The sequence below is a fragment of the Ceratotherium simum genome, chromosome 1 (assembly GCF_057802395.1).
Source record: "Ceratotherium simum simum isolate JZ-2026a chromosome 1, ASM5780239v1, whole genome shotgun sequence".
Taxonomy (NCBI): Eukaryota; Metazoa; Chordata; class Mammalia; order Perissodactyla; family Rhinocerotidae; genus Ceratotherium; species Ceratotherium simum.
The window spans coordinates 494,786-519,567 of NC_141900.1; the positions used below are offsets into that span (position 1 = coordinate 494,786).

At 42.9% G+C, this 24,782-nt stretch overlaps 1 protein-coding gene across 1 annotated transcript in view; it reads left to right on the top strand.

Annotated features, from left to right (window-relative positions):
• HECW1 (HECT, C2 and WW domain containing E3 ubiquitin protein ligase 1) overlaps nucleotides 1–24,782 on the top strand; it is a 404,461-nt gene that overhangs the window by 369,826 nt on the left and 9,853 nt on the right. Inside the window, exons 23-25 of the mRNA XM_014793615.2 lie at nucleotides 18,950–19,048; nucleotides 19,587–19,716; nucleotides 24,175–24,321. Coding sequence (XP_014649101.2) covers nucleotides 18,950–19,048; nucleotides 19,587–19,716; nucleotides 24,175–24,321 — 376 coding nt within the window. The remainder of the gene's footprint in view (nucleotides 1–18,949; nucleotides 19,049–19,586; nucleotides 19,717–24,174; nucleotides 24,322–24,782) is intronic.

The following is a 24,782-nucleotide window of genomic DNA, read 5'->3' on the forward strand; positions in this document are numbered from 1 at the left end:
TGTGGCTGCAGGTAAGTGGGCTGAGAGGAGGCCAAGAAGGGCACCCTGGACCCTCTGCTTTTAGAAGAGGCAGGTCTTTGTGCCCCATCCCTTCCCTGGTATCTGTGCGTAAAATACAGTGGCTCATGCCTAAGGCAAAACCTCACTTCTGACTTTCAGGCCATTTTTTTTTTCCATCTTAAAAAAAAAGGACAAAGGGGGCTGGCCCCGTGGCGTGGTGGTGAAGTTTGCGCACTCCACTTGGGCAGCCCGGAGTTCGTGGGTTCATTTCCCAGGCGTGTATCTACACCACTCGTTGGCGGCTATGCTGTGGTGGTGTCCCACATACAAAGTAGAGGAAGATTGGCACGGATGTTAGCTCAGGGCGAATCTTCCTCAGCAAAAACGAAAAAGGACTAGGGACTTAGAGTCAGTGGTTCTCAAACTTCAGACGGCAACTGCAGAACTTGTTTTAAATACAGATTTCCAGAACCCAGCCCACAGAGAGTCTGATCTCCAGGCACCTCTACAGGCATACTTCGTTTTATTGTGCTTCACTTTATTGCACTTCACAGATTCTGCGTTTTTCACAGATTGAAGGTTTGTGGCAACCCTGCATCGAGCAAGTCTATCAGCGCCATTTTTCCGATAGCATTGGCTCACTTTGTGTCTCTGTCACATTTTGGTAATTCTCGCAATATTTCAAACATTTTCACTATTATTATATTTGTTATAGTTATCTGTGATCAGTGATCTTCGATGTTACTATTGTAATTGTTTTGGGGCAGCGTGAACTATGCCCAGATAAAATGGTGAACTTAATTGATAAATGTTGTGTGTGTTCTGACCGCTCCACCAACCAGCCATTCCCCTGTCTCTCTCCCTCTCTTCCGGCCTCCCTATTCCCTAAGACACAACAGTATAGAAATTAGGCCAATTAATAACCCTACAATGATCTCTAAGTGTTCAAGTGAAGGGAAGAGTCACATGTCTCTCACTTGAAAACAAAAGCTAGAAATGATTAAGCTTAGTGAGGAAGGCATCTTGAAAGCCAAAACAGGCTGAAAACTAGGTCTCTTGAGCCAGTCAGCCAAGTTGTGAATGCAAAGGTAAAGCTCTTGAAGGAAATGAAAAGTGCTACTCCAGTGAACACACGAATAAGAAAGCGGAACAGCCTTATTGCTGATATGGAGAAAGTTTTAGTGGTCTAGATAGAAAATCAAACCAACCACAACATTCCCTTAAGCCAAAGCCTAATCCAGAGCAGGGCCCTAACTCTCTCTTCAATTCTATGAAGGCTGAGAGAGGTGAGGCAGCGCAGAAGAAAAGTTTGAAGCTAGCAGAAGTTGGTTCATGAGGTTTATTTAAGGAAAGAAGCCATCTCCATAACATAAAAGTGCAAGGTGAAGCAGCAAGTGCTGATGTAGAAGCTGCAGCAAGTTCTCCAGAAGATCCAGCTAAGATAATTCAGGAAGGGGGCGACACTAAACAACAGATTGTCGGTGTAGATAAATCAGCCTTCTGTTGGAAGAAGATGCCATCTAGGGCTTGCATAGCTAGAGAGAAGTCAGTGCCTGGCTTCAAAGCTTCAAAGCACAGGCTGACCCTCTTGTTAGGAGCTAAGGCAGCTGGTGACTTTAAGTTGAAGCCAGTTCTCCTTTACCATTCTGAAAATCCTAGGGCCCTTAAGAATTGTGTTAAATCTACTCTGCCTGTGCTCTATAAATGGAATAACAAAGTCTGCATGACAGCACATCTGTTTACAACAGGGTTTACTGAATATATTAAGCCCACTGTTGAGACCAACTGCTCCGAAAAAAGATTCCTTTCAAAATATTACTGCTCATTGACATGCACCTTGTCACCCAAGAGCTCTGATGGAGACATACTGTTGTAATGTTGTTTTCGTGCCTGCTAACACACATCCCTTCTGCAGCCCATGGATCAAGGAATAATTTTGACTTTCAAGTCTTATTATTTAAGAAATACATTTCATAAGGCTATAGCTCCCATAGATAATGATTCCTCTGATGGATCTGGGCAAAGTAAATTGAAAACCTTCTGGAAAGGATTCGCCATTCTAAATGCCATTAAAAGCATTTGTGATTCATGGGAAAAGGTCAAAATATCAACATTAACAGGAGTTTGGAAGAAGATGATTCCAACCCTCATGGATGACTTTGAGGGGTTCAAGACTTTAGTGGAGGAAGTAACTGCAGATGTGGTGGAAAATAGCAAGAGAACTAAAATTAGAAGTGGAGCCTGAAGATGTAACTGAATTGCTGCAATCTCATGATAAAACTTTAACAGATAAGGAGTTGCTTATTATGGATGAGCAAAGAAAGTGGTTTCTTGAGATGGAATCCACTCTTGGTGAAGACGCCATGAAGATTGTTGAAATAACAACAAAGCATTTAGAATATTACATTAACCTAGTTGATAAAGCAACGGCAGGGTTTGAGAGGGCTGGCTCCAATTTTGAAAGAAGGTCTACTGTGGGTAAAATGCCATCAAACAGCATCTCATGCTACAGAGAAATCATTCAGGAAAGGAAGAGTCAATCACTACCGCAGACTTCATTGTTGTCTCATTTTAAGATATTGCCACAGCCATCCCAACCTTCAGCAAGCACCACCCTGATCAGTCAGCAGCCATCCACATCAAGGCAAGACCCTCCACCAGCAAAAAGATTATGACTCGCTGAAGGTTCAGACAATGGAAGCGTTTTTTAGCAATAAAGTATTTTTAATTAAGACATAGACATTGTTTTTTTAGACATAATGCTATTGCACACTGAGTAGACTACAGTATAGTGTAAACATAACTTTTATAAGCACTGGGAAACCAAAAAAATTGTATGACTCGCTTTATTGCAATATTTGCTTTATTGTGGTGGCCTGGAACCAAACCTGCAATATCTCTGAGGTGTGCCTGTATTTTAACAAGCACCCCAGGGGTTCCGATGCCAATAGCATGGTCGCACCCTTGGAGAAGCACTGCCAGAGATGCTGGCAGCTTCAAAAGCCCTCCAGAGAGTGTGAGAAGAAGAAAGCTAAATATCTGTGCCATTTTCACACAGGGAAATGAAATCACCCCAGGCGGAAACAACCATTTACCAACATGTGAGAAGTTAGAAAATATAAAGGTCCAAAAATGAAAGCAATAATATTGGGTAAAGCATGGAAACGCACATGGTGTGAGAGCATCGTAAATATTTTATGCATTTAAATAATGAGGTTGAGAAAGGATAATTATTTTTAATTAATCAGAGTTATGAGCATAAGGAAAGAGGGGTAGCTCTGAGATGGGTTTTTAAAATGTAATAGAACTTAGCAATTATGAAGTGCTTTTCATCTTCAAAGAACCTATTAACATTAAATTACTGTTCTTTTTAATCCTGTGAGGTAGGTAAGCGAATTTTAACCTTATTATCCCTTATTTGTAGATGGGGAGAAAAGAGTGGAGATGCTGTAACATGCCCATATAGACCTAAAATTGAAAGGACTTCAAAAAAAAAAGTTCCTGTTGTAGAGACTGTGGCGATCTGGGTTTTCAGGCTATTATTTCACCTTTAGCTCTCCCGCATGCTTATGTTATTGGAAAAGAAGTTACAGCAGTTTTGTATAAGCAACCATTGGTGGAGGGTGGGAGAAGCTTATGTGCTGCTCAGACGTAGGAGACGCCATTTACTGTTCCCCTAATTTCCCTGGTGTTTCAGGATTTAAACTGAGGTGAGGTTTCAAAAGAATCAGAGTTAATTAATTTGACCAGACTATTTACATTACCTTACTTCAGCATCCTAACATGTAAAATGGGGATTAAAAATTATGCTTTGATTACTCAAATAAAGCAAAGTTTGATGACTCAAACTATTTTTTATAAGTACGTGACGGCTTGATTAAATAAATGGAAATTGATGCTGCCTACCTTAAAAATTTGCTTCGAGGACAAAGGAAATGAAAGCACTCTATTAACAAAGGAAATGAAAGCACTCTATTAACAACATCAAGTCTAGGAATAAATTAGAATATGCGGTCAATATCATAACTGAGAAATCCCTAGGCTGGACTCTTTCTAAGTATAAAAATTAACAAAATTGGAACTATTGTTTAAGTCGTTGAAAGATGCACTTTCCGTGAAATTTGTTCATTTTCTGATTTGTTTAAATACCAATTAGAATTAACAGAGTCAACAGCATCTTGTCTTCAAAAGACTTTTTGTGTATTGAAAGAGGTTTTTAAAAAACATAAATTAGGGGGGCCAGCCCGGTGGCACAGCGGTTAAGTGCACGTGCTCCACTTTGGCGGCCCGGAGTTCGTGGGTTCGGATCCCTGGTGTGCACCCACCACCGCTTGTGGAGCCATGCTGTGGCGGTGTCCCATATAAAGTAGAGGAAGAGGGGCATGGATGTTAGCCCAGTGCCAGTCTTCCTCAGCAAAAAGAGGAGGATTGGCATTGGATGTTAGCTTGTGGCTGATCTTCCTCACAGAAGAAAAAAAAAAACACATAAATTATGTGAAAACATAGAAGTTTATTTTCTGTTTAGCCTCCATTTCACAAGAGGATGTGTACATTCAGAGCAGTGGGAAGTGTGAAGAGTTTGACAGCAACAGAAACTGGAATGAACGGAGGGATGGGCCAATGTTAACCACCTGGGATGGATTTCCTAAGTTGAGAATAGGAAAACTGTCCAAAAAAAGTGTTGAAAATAGCATTTGCAGAGGTGGGCCAGGGACAGAAGTTCAACCCTAACTGAGAATGGGGATAATTGATGGAGACACATAAACCTAATGATCAGGACTATCATTGTGAAAGATACGTGGAAATCACTCTAGACTTCTAAGGAAGTACGTGATGTAATCCAGGAGACAGATCCACAGGCAAAGGCCGGGGGCAGATCAGACAGGTGCCTTGGGATCTTTAGGGGCAAGAAGGGCTTCCAGTTTTCGGAGGATGAATAGCAAACGTAGACTCCAAGATTGGCTTTCCCTACTTTCCAGACTTCTAGGGACTTTCTCTTTATATTTTAATCTCAAAGAAGATCAACTCATTCTGTTGGCTAAAGAAGAATATAATCAGTAGATAAATCTTCAAAACAATAAAGCTAAATAGAACATGGTCTCAAACCTCAATATCGTGTTGATTTATTACATTGTTTGGTTTAGGCTTCTTATACTTCCCCTCTGTCAATGCACTTAATTCAGAACCAATGACTTAAATAGCTTCAAGTATTCCTGGTGTCCTGGTTGTATCAGTACCTACAAACCTTTGTGTAGCATGAGAACTTGGTGTTGTCAGAGCTATTATTATTTTGCCAGTCATGTGAAAATTACAGAATGTCATTTTAGTTGAGACTCAGATGGTATTTCAAGAATTCTAATCATTTCCTGACCATAATGTCACTAGACTGTATTCTCCATGGGAGCTTGAAGCCTTACCTGTTGTGCTCTCTAGGTATCCCAGCAACCAGCACAGTGCCTCAAGAATGGTAGGTACCTCGTATGATTTGTTGAAAGATTGAAATAATGAATGAATGAACGAATGAATGAATGACCTAAAAGTTGTTTAGGTTATATAAAATTGATTGTTTTTTTAACCTGACTCGGCTTTAGTGAAATACTGTACACTGCTTAATGAGTCACAGACAAGAGAGGGACACTACATTTAAAGGGTCATAAGGCACTGTGGGTTCTGTCTGGAGCACAGTGACATTGCTATTCCTGTGTTCCCTGGTCTGTGTAACTCAGATAATTAAGATCTTTTAAACTTTCACCTTCCTGGATTACCCAGTCAGAGGAGGATAGAGCGGATTTCAGAGCATTTTAGTTATGTAGGCAAGCAGGCTTTTTTGGTCAATTTTTCTATATAATTCTGGGCATGGAACCAGACTCCATGTCTCATTCAAAATTAGATAAAATCTCTTGCATGAAATTAAATATATGACTTTAGTGGATCAATTTACAAACTACACGATCATATGCTTAGTGAGAAGTGTTTCAGAAAACTAAGGAAGAGGGATATCCTTGGATTGGGTTCTATATGACGTTCCTAGGGCTGCCACAGCAAATTACCACAAACTGAGTCTTCTCAGTTCTGGGGGTCAGAAGCCCAAAATCAAGGAGGTGGTAAGGATATACTCCCCTTGAAGGCTCTAGAGGAGAATCCTTCCTTGCCTCATTCAGCTTCCAGTTTCCAGGCATTCCTTGGCTTGTGGCTGTATCCCTCCAGTCTCTGCCTCTGTCTTCACACGGCCTTTTCCTCTGTTTCTGTGTCTTCTCCTCTTCTGTCTCTTACGAGGACATTTGTCACTGGATTTAGGGCCCACATGGGTAATCCAAGATGATCTCCTCTTGAGATCCATAATTATATCTGCAAAGACCTTTTTTCCAAATAAGGTCACATTCACAGGTTCCAGGGTTTAGGAAGTGGACATATCTTTTGGGACACCAACGTTCAACCCACTACAGATACAGGTGGTCTGCAAAGTATGCTTCCAGAGAAGCTTTCTCTAACAGAAAGTCGCTCATTTGGCTGCCGCATTGCCATGCTGAGGAGCAAGCAGCCCTGTTCTTACTCCTTTGCCCCTGCAGGGCTGACATTGATGGAGGACACTTGGCAGGTGTCAAGGCTAGACATTCATGTCAGTTGCTAATTAGCAATCAGAAGATAATGTCCTGTCATTATCTTGTGTTGCCAGAGTCTCTTTCATGGTAGATGAAGAAAACGTCAAGTTTTCTCCGCTAATTTGCAATACTGTTTCCACACACAGGGAAGCTATGAAAACCAAGTATAAATCATGCCTCGCATCTGCAATGTTTAAAAAAATTTTCAGGGCATGAGGGAAGGAATTCTTTACACCTTCCTTGAAACATTATCTGAATAAAGGTGGGTATAGAGAATAGACCTAACCTACCTAACCCCAGAGGCCCTGACCCACATTCCACTCCAACCACCTGCTCCCACGGTGGCCCTCCCGACCTCATTATCACCCAGAACTGTGCCACATCTGAAACTGAAAACTCTAAAATCCCACATCAGTCCTTCTACAGCCAGTGTTCCCCCCTCCTCCCCCTATCGCCCCTGCTCACCGAGCTCATTTACACCTCAAGCTCACCGTCTCCTCCCCATCTGGCATGTCTTCCTTCAGTCCAGGCCTCCTGAACACCTCCTTTCCCTGCACACACAATTCCCTCTCTCCTCCATGCTTGCACCCCATCTTATGGGCAAAACGCCACCTTGGATTAATATCATAACTCACTCTCCCACATTCAACGCCGGAGCTGTTTCCTGTACCTCTAGCACCAGAGAAAATGAAATAATCCTGAGAGATGGTACAATTCTAAATCACACTCTCTGACCTCAGCAGTTTCTGCAAGAAAGTTCACCAGTCCTTTGACTGGTGCATCTTCCATTCTGCTGTCCTAAAAGCCCCTACTGACCAGGCTCCTTCACTTTGAGGAGATGACTTCAGACCCTACTGAAGTAGCAACACTGAGGCAGCCACTTCAATTTACCACCCCAACTGCAAATACTCACCCAACCCTAAGACCTCCCCTCTATCTCCCTCCTCCCATTCAAAGCAGACTCATCCACTTGGCTTCTCTTCCCATCTCCTCCATGCCCTCGCTCCAGCAGTTTTCTCTTTCTCCTTGATCATTACACTTGACGCTCTCCCCCTGCTAATGGCTCCTTTCCCTCATTTACTCCTTCACCTACTGAAATCCGACTTCAGTATTCGTCACCAAAACTGCTCTTTCCATGAGCAGCAGAGACCACCTAATCAACAAACCCAGTGAACTATTATCACTCCTTACCTTAATGGAAACTTTGCTGCAATAGATATGGACTCCTGCCTGAAACTCCCCAACTTTGGATTCTGAGACACCAATGTCTTCTACTTTTCCTTATGTCTCTATTGTATGTAAATAAACATATACAATTTTATGACATCAGTATTGCATTTTCATTGTAAAAAATTTAATACCCATAAGGAAATATCTCCACACAGAAATAAATGCTATTAATATTTTCACTCAAGTCCTTCCATGCTATTTTATGGATGGAAGGATGGATGGGTGGACAGATGGATGGATGGATGATAGATGGATGGAAAGATAGATATAACTTTATAAAAAAAACAGCAATGAAATCAAAGTTTACTGTTTTATAAACTTCTCTCCATGTCAAAATATGAATTCTAAATCTATATTTTCAGCCTAACCTCTCTGTTGAGCTTCAAACTCTTTTATCCAAATACCTACTAGATACCTTCACCTTGATCTTCCTTCAAGTTAACATCTAATCTCTCCCATGAGCCACTTCCTGTCATCCTTCACGTCTCCTGCTCACATAAAGCTCCCTGTCCTGCCAATTTTACCTCCAAATCGTTTCTCACAATTACCCAGACATACTGTAATACCCTACAGCCAGTGTTCTGCCCCCTTCTCAAATTTATCCTTCACATGGCTGCAGATTGGTTTCTCTAAAATGCCAACCAGGCATGTCACTCCCTTGCTTAAACCCTTCAGTGGGTCCCCATTATCTACAAGTTAAAGGCTGTACTCGTTGGCATGGAAAATAAGACCTTCCAGGACTCCCCACTTCCTCTTTCCTCAGCCTGATCTTGCCCCTCCTTGCTCTTCATGCTCTAGTCATCATGAATTGCATGCTCTTCTAAACACATTCCATTCTATTTCCTGCCTATTTCCTCATGTGATTTTATTTTCTTAGAAAGCCCTTCCCTGCTGTCTTAAGCAGACTAATTTCTACTCATTCTTTAAAGCTCACCTCAGTCATTACCTCCTCCAGGAACCCTGCCTAGATTTAATGCCTCCCAAGTCAGCTAAGTCTCCCTCCTCTGTGTTTTCACACATCCTGTGCATCCTCCTACAGACTTGCTACATGGTAATGAAATGCTGCATTGCTATGTCTGTCTCCCTTACTGTCCTGTAAACGCTTCAAAATGAACGTTTACCTTTATATCTTTGTATGCACCTGGCACGTGGTAGGCACTCAGTAAATTTGTTGAAGTTGAAAATGCATGAACGCACATTTAAAAAACAAACGCAAGCCTCCTTTGATGTCAGCCTTCCTCCACCTATGCTCTGATTCACTGCTCTCCTTTAGAGAAACATTCCTACAGAGTTATCTGTGCTCACTTTCTCCACTTTCTCTTCTCGCATTCTCTCCAGCCAGCCTTTCCTCCCCTTTCCGCACCCCCATGGAAACAGCTCTCACCAAGGTTGCCAAATCCATGGGGCAACTCTCACGCCTCCTGTTACCTTATCTCAGAGGCACTTGACGCAGTCAGTCTCTGCCTCCTTCCTGAAACACGCTCTCCACATCCCTTGGTTCCTCTCCCACCTCACTGCCTGTTCCTTCTCAGTTTACTTTATTGTCGCTCCACGTCTTCCAGATCCCTGGCAGTTTCATTGCTTAAAACTCAACCCTTGATCTACCTATCCACCTGCACGCACTTCCTTGGTAATCTTGTCCAGTTGCATGACTTCGACTGCCACCTATATCCTGACGACCCTCACATTGCAGCCTGGCCCTGTTCCTGGAAGCACTGACTCATTGGTACAACTGCCTACTCAGCAGCTCCACCCGAATATTTAATAGGCATCACAAACTTAATTATGTCTGAAAGAGAACTGTCAAATTTCTCCTCCAAACCTTCTCTTCTGGTGTTTCCTATCTCAGTAAACGGCACCACCATCTACACCGTTGCTCTGGCCCAAGACCATGGACTGTTCTTCGTGCTTCTCTTTTTCTCCCACCTCCCATCCCATCCATCAGCAAATCCTGGTGGCTCTACCACGAATCTGATCTCATCACCTCCACTACCACCTCCCTAGTGTAAGCTGCCATCACCTCCTGTCTGGATTACTGCAGGAGCCTCTAAGCTGATTTGTCTGCTTCCACTCTTGCCAGCCTCACCTCTCTCTGTGCAGCATCCAGAGTGATCATTTCAACACATCAATCAGTTCATTCCATAGACCCTGCATGAAACCTCCAGTGGATTCTCATCACACTTAGAATAAAATCCAAAGTCCTTCCCATGGCCTGCCAAGCCCTGGGTGTCTCTCCAAACTCGTTCTCCCATCCTCCCCTTCTCTCTCTGGGGTCCAGCCCCACTGCTCTCTCAGCTGTTATTCAAACAAGCCATATATGTTCCCACCTCGGGCATTGCTATTCCCCCAGCTCCTAATGCTCGTGCTCCTGGAGGCTCACTGCGTTTCTTAATTCAGATCAGGCATCGTCCCCTCAGTAAGGATGACACAACCTGGTGCATTTGGGAGGAATCATTCCCCTTCCTGTCCTTTCCCCAAGAGAAACCTAGAGCCCGAGTTCTTGGTGGGAGTCTGAAAGGATATGTAGTGGAGTAGGAAGGCATACTTAGAGATTCAGGGAGTGGTGAGAAACTGCCCAGATATGTGCAGAGTGGAGCACCAAGCTTCGGGCTGTGTGACCATCATTGCCTCCGAGGGCCCGGGACAGGCAGGTGGTGCCTACGTGTCTGTTAGAAGACTATGATCACCTGTTCAGATAGCCCCCCCACCCCCCGAGAGGGTGCTTTTGCCCCAACCCCCACCAGGGGACATTTGGCAACATCTGGAGACAGTTTTGGTTATCGCAACTTTGGGTAGGGGGTACTGACATCTAGTGGGTAGAGGCCAGGAGTGATGTTAAACATCCTACAGTGCACAGGACAGCAAATGTCAATAGTGCCACAGCTGAGGAACCGGCTCTATTCTTTTGAGAACCACAAGCACCTTAGCAAGTCCTGGTCCATTGCCAGGGCAGCAGTGATCGGGGAAGATCCAGAAAGTAGCAGGGATGGAAAACATGACTGCTGAAGAGAGAACCTTCTAGAGCTCAGCTGACATAAAGCCCCTGGTTCTCAGTCCGCAGGAGGTGGGTGCAGCCACAGAGTCATAGCTTGGGAGGCAGGATTGCCGTGTTGATGGTGTCCTGGGGGCACTCTGGCGTGAGTGCAGCTTCAGCAGCTCTCTGGCCTCATTCATTGACTCAACAAAATGTTTTTGAGCCCCTAGGATTTGCCAGTACAGTGCTGGTTCTGACAGGGAGTTGTGCTCCAGAAGAAGCCATGGCATTGGAAAGAGGCCTTCAAAGTCTGCAGACCGCGTGCAGGGTTTTGAGCAGACCTCAGTGTCCTGCCAGGTGTTCTTGCGTCTGCCTCAGCCCCCATCCCCTCACCAAAAGCAGCAAGAGCCGAGCGCATTATCACCAAGCGTCCAGCCTCTTCACAGCTCTCCAGTGTACTGTCTGATCCCCTTTCCAGGAGGAAGACCAGAGATAGGGCCAGTTGGGTCTCTCAAGGCCAAAGCTGGTACAGGGAGCGTCTCTGATACTGAGTGGTGATGCAGCCAAAGATACAGAAGGCAGGAGTCATGCAGAGAGAGACTGATGGCTCACAGTTCAAGAAGAGACTGAGAAGGTCACCAAAACTGAGAGACACTTTTCAGAACCTTTCATTTGGCGTATTGCCTGGGCAGTGCACTGAGGGTTTTATTCCATTTTTATAACACTTGTATATAAAGGGATTAGCTAGAAGCCTTTTAAAAGTGTTTTGTTCTTCTGTCCAAAATGTCCTTCCAGGGTATCATTAGGTCTTTTATTTTCTTCACTTGGCAAACCATCCTGTTTCCCCTTCCATAAATGCAGCCTGCGAACAAGAAATTCCTCTCCCAAACTTCCTGACTGAATTTTTTGCCATTACGCAAACTGCTTTTGTTTAAAGAATCAGTTGAAAACTGCACTGTGAAATCATTACATACTACCTTCTGCTAAAACATGTTCCCACACGAAGTTTCATTAGAGAGATTGAGGAGGGAGAAAGGAAGGGAGGGAGAGACCTGCTACTTCAGTGTCTTGGTGTAAAACATTCGCCACGTCTCTCCATACGTTGACTCAGTCACCTGAAGTCCCATCTGCAGTTAGGTCTTTCTGTCCATCTTCCTGGAAGGATACCTACAATAGATATGGGAAATGTGAGCAGTTAACCTAATCATACAGGCCTCCAATGGTGTATGACGTAGGTTTGTATATTTGTGCTTCACTAGGATAAGACCAGATATAATTTTCAATGTAATTCAATTCAACAAATCTTACCTGTGTAGGCACTGTGATACATGAATGCTGTTTGTAAGCCGAGCAAAAGTTTGCAGCCGTGGAACAGCAGGAGACTGCAAGCTAGCCCACTGGTCCAGTTCACATCCTCCCCCTTCATTCCGGTGTGGGTGGATAGCCTGGTATAAGGGATCAGCATGCCAGTCTGTGGATAGGATTTATCAAGCACTCAGATAGACTGACCTCCACGAGTCCCTGGGCAAAGTCTTTACCATCATAGTGGTTTACCTATATAATAGGTACCATTATGACCCCCATTTTGCAGATGAGTAAACTGAGGCCTATGGATGTTAAGCAGCTTGTCCAAAGTCACACAGGTCAGAAGAGTTAAACCAAGGCAGCCTGACATCAGAGCTTGCAATGTTGTCCTCCCCACCACACTGCTTTTCTTGGATTATTGGCAAACAGCCTAAAGAGTAATGAGTCAACAAACAGTAACACACTCAATGGGAGAGTCAAGTCTTTGTTGGGCCTTACAACCACATGGGAAGATGTGCTAGAAATGTGTGAAACTCCGTTACCTTTGAACTCTCCCTGAAATGGTCAAAACCCAGATGGAACTGAGATAAACCCCTGCCAAAAACATTGGTTTCTTTCAGATATTCCGCCATAATCGTCCTCTATGTCTTGATGAAAGCTCAAAGTGGCTGTTCATGGGAGGCAACTCAAGTTCCTCTCCCAGACATCTGGTGAAGCGTTGATGAGGATGCTTGAAGAATGACATCTGCCCATTTTGGAAGTTCTCCCATGGCCCCAGAGTTAACTGGCTGCCTCCCCCCAGTACCTATGAGCAGAATACCGCTGGAGTTTTCATCAGAGTGGGAAGGGATAAGCCAAGTATTGGGACATTCATATAATGAAATACTTTGCAGTTGATTTAAATTGGATGATGGAAACCTATATTTGCGGATGTGAGGGTCTCTGTGCTGTACTGTGCTGTGAAAAGGGGAAGTTGCAGAGGAACATGAGTGGCAAGGCAATCCCATCTACATAAGTGTGTCTGTACTCACCAACTGATACTAAAGGGGAAAGAGCCGTCAGGGTCAGGATCTGGGCCGAACCTTGGGCTAGCCTGCCGAGTTCCACACCCTTGACCCGGGTGATGGAGTTGATGCATTTTTATTTGATATTTTCTATGTTGCCAGTATTTTTTCTTTACACTAAAAGATACCCAATTCTGTTATTTTTCTTTGGCAGGAGGGTAGGGGTTGATGATACCAAAAAACAAAAGCTGGCAACATATTGAAAACCAAGGATATGAAAAGAATTTAGAGTCCAAGCGATGCTTCTACAAACCACAGGGTCAGTGGGGTTAGGTTGAGAAATCTAACTATGAGCTGTCCGCGTTCGCCCACTAAAGGAAAACAGACCACGCCTTCTCACCAACAAGACCCGTATTGGATTGACTCTCAATAGAAAGGATTTTTTTTCTATTAAATATGCGGTTCTATATTTTGCTATATTGACCATCTTCTTGTGGTGTCTTAGGTCGAAATGGGTTTCTGTGGAAACATCTCTCTGATTGGTAAATAAATAGAAAAAAAATGGCTTGTGTTCTTAAAAAGTCAGGAATACCATCCTAGGGTGATGGCATATCAGAATCTCCTGGGGAGTTTTCATATTACACCCAAGATGGAGCCAGAGGGAGACTCTCTTCCTCTCTCTTGAGGATTACTGATGAAGCGAGGTCCCATTCGTGACCCGTCAGGGTATCATACCCTTCAGTGGCTGGAATGAGAAAAGGTTGAGACCCAACATCTAGTGCCAGGGGGAGTGTCCCAGTGGGATGGGCATGGCGTAGCTGACACACGGACTTAGACATGTCTGGTATGTGCAGACGAGGGGGAGATGCCTTGTCCCCTCTTGTCCTCAGCCACCTCCACATTGTATGCCCTTGCATCTGCTCATTTACCTGGGGCCTGTGTCCCCTCCTGTGAAGAGAAGTTGAATGATGCCCATCATTGGAATCAGACACACATGGGCACGTCTGGTGTTGCTTGTGAGGGGAGCCAACAGAAAGCAAATTACGAGCAGGGAATCTGGGGTCCTCCAAAATGACACAGCACAAGAGAAGCAGAAGAATGGCACAGCAGGTGGCCAACAGAGCCTGAGGTTCACTAGGAATAAGTGGCGGCAGCTGCTTCCTGAGCCCACTGTGACTTTGCCAGCCTAGGGACAGTGAGTGAACTTCAAAGCAGTCCTCATGAACTCTCAGGTCCCCAGCAACGCTGCTGTGATGCCCTGCTAACAGAGCAGGTCAACACAGAGGAGCTCTTTCCCTACTGGCAAAATTAAAATGAGCACAGGCCACTCGGAAGAGCAGATCTCAGGCAGCAGCCTAGGGGCTGGCGGCAGTGGCGCTAGAACATGCACACATTAACCATCTCTGGGACGTGCTGAGATCAGCATGGCTCAAAAATGGCAGCATAGGGGCTGGCCTGGTGGTATAGCAGTTACGTTCGTGCACTCCGCTTTGGCGGCCTGGGATTCACGGGTTCGGATCCTGGGCGCGGACCTACGTACCACTTATCAAGCCATTCTGTGGCAGGTGTCCCACACGTTAAATAGAGGAAAATGGGCACGGATGTTAGCCCAGGGCCAATCTTCCTCAGCAAAACGAGGAGGATTGGCAACAGATGTTAGCTCAGGGCTAATCTTCCTCACCAAAAAAAAAAAAAAAATGGCAGCACAGAGAAAAAGGAGGAGCAATGCCACACCCCGTGTGCAAGGCTGGCCTGCAATATCGGATGAGACTCCATCTGAGGTCCCCAGAGAGGAAGGAGTGACTGAGGCTCTGCAAGTTCACATACAGGGGCTCTCAAACTGGAGACCTTGGGGCCTGGATATTAAAGTAACACATGCACACCCGCAGGCAGAGGAGGAGGAGTCTGCTACTTCTGTAGGACTTACTTTCATTTATCCTTAGAACTCTTTATTTGTGCAAGTAACTTAGATCAAAACAAACTTTTTCTTTTTTTTTTTTTTTCTGGCTTAAATTATCTGGATAGTTTCTTAGTTGTCAATCCAGAGACTAAAGAAAAGTATTTTCTTTCCATCTCATAATTCCTACACATTTGTATTCTGTGTTAACAACAAGTACAGTCAATTTCCCAGCAAGTAGTTGTTCAAGCTAGGTGAGATAAATAAAGGACGGGCACAATTACTAGAAGGTGTTTTCTTGTTCATGGAATTATATGCCATGGCAATTCATCAACTGGTAAAGGCTTTCCATTGCAATCTTTGCTTTTTAAGCTATTGTTTTGGATTTGAATTGTACAGTTACTGTATTGTGCTTTATACAAACCCATCCCAGATTATAGTTCTTTGCTCTGGAATATATTTTACTGTATATATTGGACTGGCTATGAGCCATCCTGTCTATGTGAAACCAAACCACATTATCATAGCTTGCTTGCACAGCTATAAAAAAATATCTAGGGCCTACTAGTTGCCCACATCAACCTGTGAAACTAGTGTAATTTTGTCTTTAGAAATTCCATCTTAGGGTCTACCCCATACAAAGCAAATAAACAGTTCTCTCTTGGGTCTGCATTGCAGTCCCCTGTGCTAGAAACAACCCCATCTGCCACACTCCATCTGATCCCACGCCTGGGATGAGAGGCAAGCAGTGGAGATCCTAGCTGCCAAGTGCCGAGCAAGACACCAGACTCTGAGATCCCCTCCCCAGACCCTGCTTTCGTGATCACTCATGATTGTCCAGAGTGGGCATCCAACCTGATTTGGGACAATCAGGGAAATTTGGACCTAGGTCACAGAGAGTCAAGTTGGTCCTTCTAGGTGCTTACACTTCAGGATATAAAACATGGGACATGTTGGCAGTGAGAGAGAAGAAAGGAGCAGATGTGCAGAGAGGAGGCAAAGGGAGAAACTCAATGAGAGAGGGTAAAGTCATGCAAGTCCCTCACATTCCTGATGCCCAAGTGCATTCCTGACCCTGGATTCCGTGGGACACTGCCAGGACCTTATAATGAATTCCCCCTTTGGCTTAAGCTAGTTGAAGTTTACTTGAACCAAAATATTTCTAGTTAGCACAAGGAGGTGTTGGAAGCCAACATAAAATAATAAGAGCAATAATATCTAACATTTAAAGAGGGCAGTTTTCTAGAAGAGGAAATGGAGACTAAGTGGTCAAGTCCTTGCATGAGGTCACACACCAGGCAGCCCGGCCCCAAGACCAGAGGATTAGCCTCTCTATTCTCCAGCTTCTCAAAATGGACACAAAGGAAAGGGCCTGCTCTGGTTTCGGGCAGGTAAGTGTCAGTGTCCTCACTGTACCACTTGCCTGGCGCTAATTATTGACCGTCCATTTCTTAACTTATGAAATGAAGATAGCCATAATCATAAAATAGAGTTGTTGCAAGGATCAACGAGGTAACATGCATAACATGTGTTGGCCCAATAGGCATTCCATAAAAGTTATTTCTAATCTGTTTCCAGTTGTTCACTTGTAAGTCATTGCAGTGACTAGAACTGATGGCATATTGTGAAGAGTGGTGATAACGGCATCCTTCTGTATTTGTACTCTTAAATATGATGCTGAGATAAATGCTCTTTATTCTGTTAAGGAAGCCTTCTTCTATTCCTGGTTTCCTACAAAGATTTTTTCCTCAGAAATTGATGATGGATATTATCTAACTTTTCAGCTTCTAACAACAACAACAACTTTTGTCTTTTGATCTTATGATTAATTTTAATAATAGAATGCCTAATATTAAATTGTCCTTAGTTTCCTAAAATCAAACATCCTTAATCATGTTGCATTGTTCTGGGAAGAGATTGGTAGGTTCTCTTGTGTTTTGTTCACGGTATTTTTTAATGTATAAATGAGATGTCTTTAGTTTTCTTTCTTTTGCTTGTTTCCAGATTCCATTTTGTGGTTATGGTAGTTCAAAGTGATGAATTAAGAAGTTTTCTACCCTTTTCTGATTTCTGGAACTATTTAAATAGCAGAGGGATTTTCTGTCCATTAAGAGTTTGGAAGAACGTGTCTTTAAATAAATATATATAGATATGTATACCCAGTCTCAGCATCAATTTTGGATATAGTCCTTTTTCCTCAGTTTTCTAGTTTACACTGTGGTTGTCTATTTGAGTTTTCTACTTCTTAAATAGAGTTTAATGTTTTATATTTTGCTAGAAAGTTTACAATTCATTGAGATTCAGTTTTTTAACATTGAGCTGAAAATAGTTTTCTCATGTAATATTTTCCTCTACTCCGTATCTGCAGATATTGACTGCCTACTGAGATTACTATTTCTCTTTGCTAGGCCCTCTGGGGCCGCCTCTAAGTCAGGAGGGTACTTGGCCAGGTATCTCTGTGTTGGCGTTGGCTTTCTTCCCACTTTGGGTGGCCTCAGTGGTCTCCACCTGGTTGGCTGCAACCCCGCCAGTATGTTAGAAGCATCAGTTGTAATCCCTTGGAGTTCAGTTAGGGTGGGTAAGCCTGTATTGGAGTAGAACTGAACTGTGTTTTCATACACAGGATTGTAGTTACCATGTTGGGGACTAGTCAGTTATTGGGGTAGCCAGGAAAGAGCAGTGAAGAATGAAGCACCAGTGGGGCACCTGGCCTCAAGGACTCTAAGATGTTTGATTATCCTCTGCGCCTCCCCATCCACAATGGCCCCATAGCACCTTTATGAGGTTCTGTTCACCTCTAGTCTCTTCCGAGTCAATAATATTTGCATGTAATTTCATGCAAAAACAATCAACTGCTTCAAACATGCCAATTTGAAGTGTTGTTTATAATTACACTCATTCTATAGCATCAGATAATCTATTCATTTTAACAATGTTTAGAGCAGCTATAGAGGAAATATTTTTGAGTCTAAAAATAGCCTCACTAAAGGTGATGGAGATGGGTTAGTTGGAAATTCCTACTGGGAGGATCTGAGAAAGTCACAACTAAGTCCATGCTTAGGTGAAAATCTAATTAGATAGGAAGAGACCAGGGAGACCTCAGTTATGGAGGTGGGTACCAGAGCTGGGCAAGGCCCACATGGTGGGGAAACCGGGGTGCTAGACCAGGCAGACAAGAAGCTGGTTTAGAAGCAGGGCAACGGTGGGATCAAGCTCCGGAAGGCCTCGGCATTCAGCTAAGCAGGTTACCAGCAAAAATTCCGGGAAGCTATTTGCCTCAACAAGGATTTAAATCAGTCAGGCCCCACGTGTGGAGGCGGCCGGGTCTCCGTGACCTGTTCTTCCCAGCAGACTTGGGCTCTGTTTGCATGTGGCTGGCAAATTAAACAGCCGTGTAGGCTCAGCTTGCCGTTCAGCACAGCGTGAGTCCATGTACCTCTTCCCACTGACTGAGCACAGCTGCAAGTGTGAGTCGCACTCACGTCCTCCGCCTCCCAGCACAGAATCAGGCACACATCAGACCGTCAGGTGGTATCTCTGGAATGCCGGAATGGGTAAGGATGCACGGTCCAGAAAACTTCTGTGTCCTTGGGTTCAGGTCCTCCTCAGGTTCAATGTGAGCTGTTTGTCTAGGGTTGCAGGATTCTCTTCTCTGGGGTCCTCATACTCTCGGGTCTGAGGACGATTCCAGTAAAATGACTCTAGTCTGATACTTGGGGGGAAGGAGGGTTCCTTTAGCACACACCAAGCACGTGGGCATTGTTTATAGCAAAGAAGAAGAAGAAGGGGCGCCTCCCATGTGCCATCAATTGGCAAATTCCTTAAGCAGCATAAGATGGGTACTATAGAGAAACACGTCAAATAAAAGTACAAATTAAAATATTTAACAATGTAAATTCTCACCTGCCCTTAAATTTCTCTGCTTCGTCTGCTCCAGGTTCAGGTTTAGTGGTCGTATCCTAGGCCTGGCTCTGATCCATCAGTACCTTCTGGACGCTTTCTTCACGAGGCCCTTCTATAAAGCGCTCCTGAGACTGTAAGTGCACTGCAGCCACAGTCCGCCCGGCCCTGCCTGCAGGATGACAGGCGCTGGCTCCCGGGCTCCTTCGTCCCTTTGTCCCTATTTTGCCATAACCATTCCTGTTGGTTAATGGTGGTTTATTTTTCCTAGTGCTTACATATCACATAAACCTTTTAGTGCAATAGAAAGGGATTTGGAGATTTTATGTAAGCCTAGGAAAAGACTGTTATCATGTAATAGATATGGATATATCAGTTGGTATAAATAATCATAGTAACATTACAAACATTGTATTTCACTATTAAGTAGAAATGATCTGTCTATGGCTTAGTTGTTTTAAAATGATGCTTTTCTCCAATTGCCATGGACAGTCCACGAGTCAATAATTGTTTCAAAAAAATTATTGAGTGAACTAAAAAGATTCATCAATATGTTCAAAAGTATCAAATTGTTAGAGTAGGTCTGTGTTGTGTTAGCCAGGAGAGGCATAATCACATTTTGGAATGAGGTCCGGGCAGCCGTCTGTTTACCGTTCTCCCTTTGAATGCACCAGGCCCTGCGACTTGAGCGACCTGGAATATCTGGATGAGGAGTTCCACCAAAGCTTGCAGTGGATGAAGGAAAACATCATCACAGACATCCTGGACCTCACGTTCACCGTTAACGAAGAGGTTTTTGGGCAGGTTTGTGAAATGTGGGACTTGGAAAAGAGATTTTGTTTTTTATTGTGGAAAAGTCACATAACATAAAATTTACCATCCTACCCATTTTTAAGTGTGCAGTTCAGTATTGTAAAGTATATTCACATTGTTGCCAACCAATCTCCAGAACTTTTTCATCTTGCAAAACTGGAACTCTACCCATTAAATAACTCCCCATTTCTCCCTCTCCCCAGCCCCTTGCAACCACCATTCTACTTTCTCTTTCTATGAATTTAGCTGCTTTAGATGCCTCATATAAGTGGAATCAGACAGTATTTGTCTTTTTATGACTGGCTTATTTCACTTGACGTAATGTCCTCAAGGTTCATCTACGTTGTAGCATGTGACAGGATTTCCTTCTTTTTTAGAGTTGAGTAATAATCCACTGTATGTGTATACCATATTTTGTTTAACCATTTATCTGCTGATAGACACTTGGGTTGCTTCCACTGTTTGGCTATTGTGAATAATGCTTCTGTGAGCATAGGTGTACAAATATATGTTCGAGTTCCTGCTTGTAATCAATTCTTTTGGATATATACCTAAAAATGAGATTGCTGGATCATATAGTAACGGGATTTTGTTTTTAAACTAGAAAACAAGGAATCTCATTCATTAAAAATATAATTCTTTGAGGACTACTTTCTGTAATAAACCTGTCCATGTCATCTTCCTTCTTTTTCTTACTATGACATGGATCTACTTCATAGAGTTTTTTGAAAATTAAGTGTGATAATGGATCAGAAAGCATTTTTGTAAAGTGTGCAATACATATGTAAGGTATTTCTATTGTCTGTGAAGCTACAAAAATACTTCTTTTTATCACTAGAATCTAGATACTTACTCTTCTAAAATACATCTCTCTCAATACTACTTAATGAGATAAAGCTTCCCATTTGTTTTCTACCAACATTTATATAACACTGGATCTTCTGGGTTACAGTTTTATCAGCCTGACATGTGGTAGTTTGTAGTGGGTTGTTGTGAGAATTGAGTTGGGATACTTTGTAAGTGCCTTGCATGAATGCAGACAATGTGCTGAGTCTGTGGGCGAGAGTTACCCACTGAGCCTTGTGGACCACCCAGCACCCACATCTTAATCAAGAATCTTGGACAGGTCCTGGAAAATGTCAATATTCTGTTGTGTTTCCTTTGTGTAAACACACCTCTGAAGAATTCTCTCTTCCATATTTGAGAAAAAATTATTTCTTCTTAGAAAAATACGTAAGAAATACTACTATAGAGAGTGCATTTAAATATGTTCAGGAATATATGATTCCCTTAACTGTCCTGCCATGTACTAGATGAATGTGTAAAATACACTATTCTCCATGTAGGACTACTTTTAGCCCATCCTTTACATTTGCTCTATGGTAGAGGGTAAATTTATAAAATAGACACAATTATCTAGCAAATTGTATTAAGACAACTGGGTAGCCATCTTAAAAAATTTTAAGTTAGCTCTCTAGCCTAACTCATTATACTTGAATAAATTCCACCTGGATCAGAAAGCTGAGTGTAAAAAAACAAAAAGAAAATGAGAGAATTTTTATTTTTAATCTTTCAGTAAGGAATGCTGCTGTAGATGTGACAAAAACTTTCAGAGTCATAAAAGAAAAGATTGACATAGTTCAACTAAAATTATTTTTTAAATTCTGCATGGCAAAAATACATCATAAAGAGGGGCCAGCCCCGTGGCCTAGTAGTTAAGTTCAGTGCACTTTGCTTCAGCGGCCTAGGTTTGCGGGTTTGGATCCCAAGCACAGACCTACACCACTCGTCAGCCATGCTGTGGCAGCAACCCACATACGAAACAGAGGAAGATTGGCAACAGATGTTAGCTCGGGGCCAATCGTCCTCACCAAAGAAAAAAAAAATATACACCATAAACAAAGTAAAAATGGTGTACTATTTAATACATTGTAATGCATAACACAGATAAAAGGCTATTTCTTTCAATATAGGAAGAGATCCCACAAATCAATAAGAAATTGTCAACAACACAATAGAAAATTAGCAAAGAATATAAATAGATAGTTCCCAGAAAAGGAAATGCTCAACCTCATTCACAATTTTTAAAAATGTAAATTAAAGCATAGTGAAATACCATTTTTCCTTATGAGAATGTCAAGAAGCAGAAAGTTTAGAAGTTTTCTATTTTGGAGATGGAGAAACACGCAGTCTATGGGAGTGTAGGTGGCAGTAAGCGGAAGTTTGGTTCACTCTCTATGAAAGGCACCTTTGTGGCATCTATCCTCATTCTAAATGCGCCTGCCTTTGATTCAGCATCCACATCTAGGAATTTGTCCTACAGATATTTTCACATCTAATTGAAATGCTAATGTATTAGGATCTTCATTGCAGCAGTGTTCATAATTGCAAAAGATCTGAAACAATCTAAATGTCCAGCAGTAGAGGATTGGTTAAATAAATTATGATACATTTACACAATGGAATCATGGAATGGGCTAGTGGGATGCGTGGCTATTAAAAAGTGTAAGACACCCAGCCTATCAATTTACATATAAATCATAAACAATAAATTGGGTATTGTAACAAAAACAACAAAGAAAGGATGAGACAGGTCTAAATTGGTATGAAACAATTGCCAAGACATATTTTTAAATGAAAAAAGTATGGTGATGAACAGTGTGTATAATGTGCTACTGTTTATGGGCAAAAAGAGATGATATATACATATTCCCTAGTGTGTACGTAGACTCTCACTGGAAGGGAAATAAGGGTAATTTTCTCCAGGTGGGGAGATTGTACAGCTGGGAGATGAGGAGAGAGAGAAACTTGCTTTTCATTTTATGGCCTTTTATACGCCTTGAATTTAATTCCATGGACACATATTATCTACTCAGAAGAATGAAGTAAACTACAAATAACTAAATACATAAAATTAGAGGAAGAAATAATGTTGAAAATACAAAAGAGCAATCCTTCACATGTGTATAGTATAGGAACTGAACAACCCAGAGAAAAGTTTAAAATGTTCCCAGTGATAAAAATAAGGACGTGTTGTAGATCTAGAATAATGTATGATGTGTTTAAAGCTTAAACAGATCCTGTTTCTCTCAAATAAGGTCACCAAGAACGATGACTTCGGTTTTAGAAAATTGAGTTGCAGCCCTTCTTTTGGCAAGTTATGAGCTAGTGAAGAGCAGACAGACAGACACTGGTGAAAGACACCATAGGCCTTTCCTGGGGTGTTAGGATCAGGTTCAGCTACTAGTGAAGAAACCCCAAGTGACCCTGCTGAAATGAACGGTTTATTTTTCTCTCACATCAAAGTGCGAAGCCAGGCACCCCAAGGCTGCAATCCCTATGATGGGCCCCTGCACTCATGGCCCAGGTGTACATGGCGCCCAAGGAGCAAGAACCCCTCCCTCTGGGGAGGCCCCTGAAAGTGCCGTACAACACTCCTGCTTACCCCTTATTGGCCAGAATTTAGTCACATGACACACCTAGCTGCAAGGGAGGTTGGGAAATAAAGTTTTTAACTGGGAAACTAAAAAACAGAGGTTCCGAGGAATATGGATATTGGGTGGCAACTAGTATGTTGTAATTGGCCAATATTTTATAATTAGCACTAGTCACCTAAGTGATAGAAGAGAAAGTAACCATCAGACTATCATGAACTGTTTTGTTTAGGTACCTGTGTCCATGAGTGCCAAATATATATATATATATGTATTTTTTTAACCAATTACTAAGTACAGTTACACCTCATTTGTCTTATAGTATTAAGCGGTGAGGTGAACCCCTTAAGCGAATTTAAATGACTGACGCTTACCCTCTTCAAACACCCACACTTTTTGATAAAAATGTCTAATACGTTATCCACCTTCTTGCCTTTCAAAAGGCAAGATCCTAACTTTTCTTGATGACTCCAGCTTGTCCTAACACACAGGCATCACCACACTAAGTGGCAGTGTCATTCTTTTCCTTTCTCAAGGTCAAGCTGTCACTCTTGAGCCACTATTATACCTGGCTGTGAAAACCATCTTCCTACCCTCCGCTGTTTTGCTGCTGGTGATCTGCTGTGGGTGGGGAAGCTGGTGACTGTTACAAATTTGCTCTAATCGAGATTTGAGGGAATCAAGTATATGACTATCATGTAGGGACATTGAGCTCCATTTAGGGACAACCAGGGGCATTTTTCTTTTATTTCCATTATGCCTCTTGAGTTAAGGAACCATGTTTCCTCTTTATAAAACAAAAAACCTCAGCTCTTCTAAGGTGCTTAAGTATCTGCTTAGAACAACCAGAACCTTTCTAATAACTTGTAGGAAACATGAAGATCTAGGGAGGTAATAAGGTTGAACCTGTGTGAAGAGGACTTAGTGCACATAGTTCATCCTCCTAAATTCAGCATGTCTCACTGCGAGATAAGCTGAGTTGACCAGCATCACAATCTTTCTGTTTTCCCGCAAGGTAACGGAAAGGGAGCTCAAATCTGGAGGAGCCAACACCCAGGTGACGGAGAAGAACAAGAAGGAGTACATTGAGAGGATGGTGAAGTGGCGGGTGGAACGTGGCGTGGTGCAGCAGACAGAGGCCCTGGTGCGGGGTTTCTATGAGGTGAGGCCAACCGGGCTGAGGAAGGCTGGCTGCAGCCCAGGGCCTTCGTCACCAGACACAACTTGTGAGGGAAAGGGAGAGGAGGAACCGAGGCAGGCCAAGGGCTCAGCTCTCCTCACCAGAGTGCAGACAGGACCTGCTTGAGGTAGATGGATGAGGGGTCAGAGTTCTCTTGGAACCCAAGTCTTGTGTTAGGTGAAAGAGCTCTCACAAAACTGGGGTTGGTGTGGCCCTGGTGTGCCAGGGGTGAAAACATCCAGTATCTCCTGTCAAGATGGCAGGTGGCATGTCCTTTCACTCAATGAAATAAAAATAAGTGAGGTAAAGGCATTAGAGAGTATTGTCCACTATTGCTAGATTTTTATTTTGTTATAATGTCACTTTGTGCCACATAATCCATGCTGAGGTGGTAAATCGAGAGGGCAGTGACAGCTGCTAGCCTTCCTGTGCACAAAAAATTG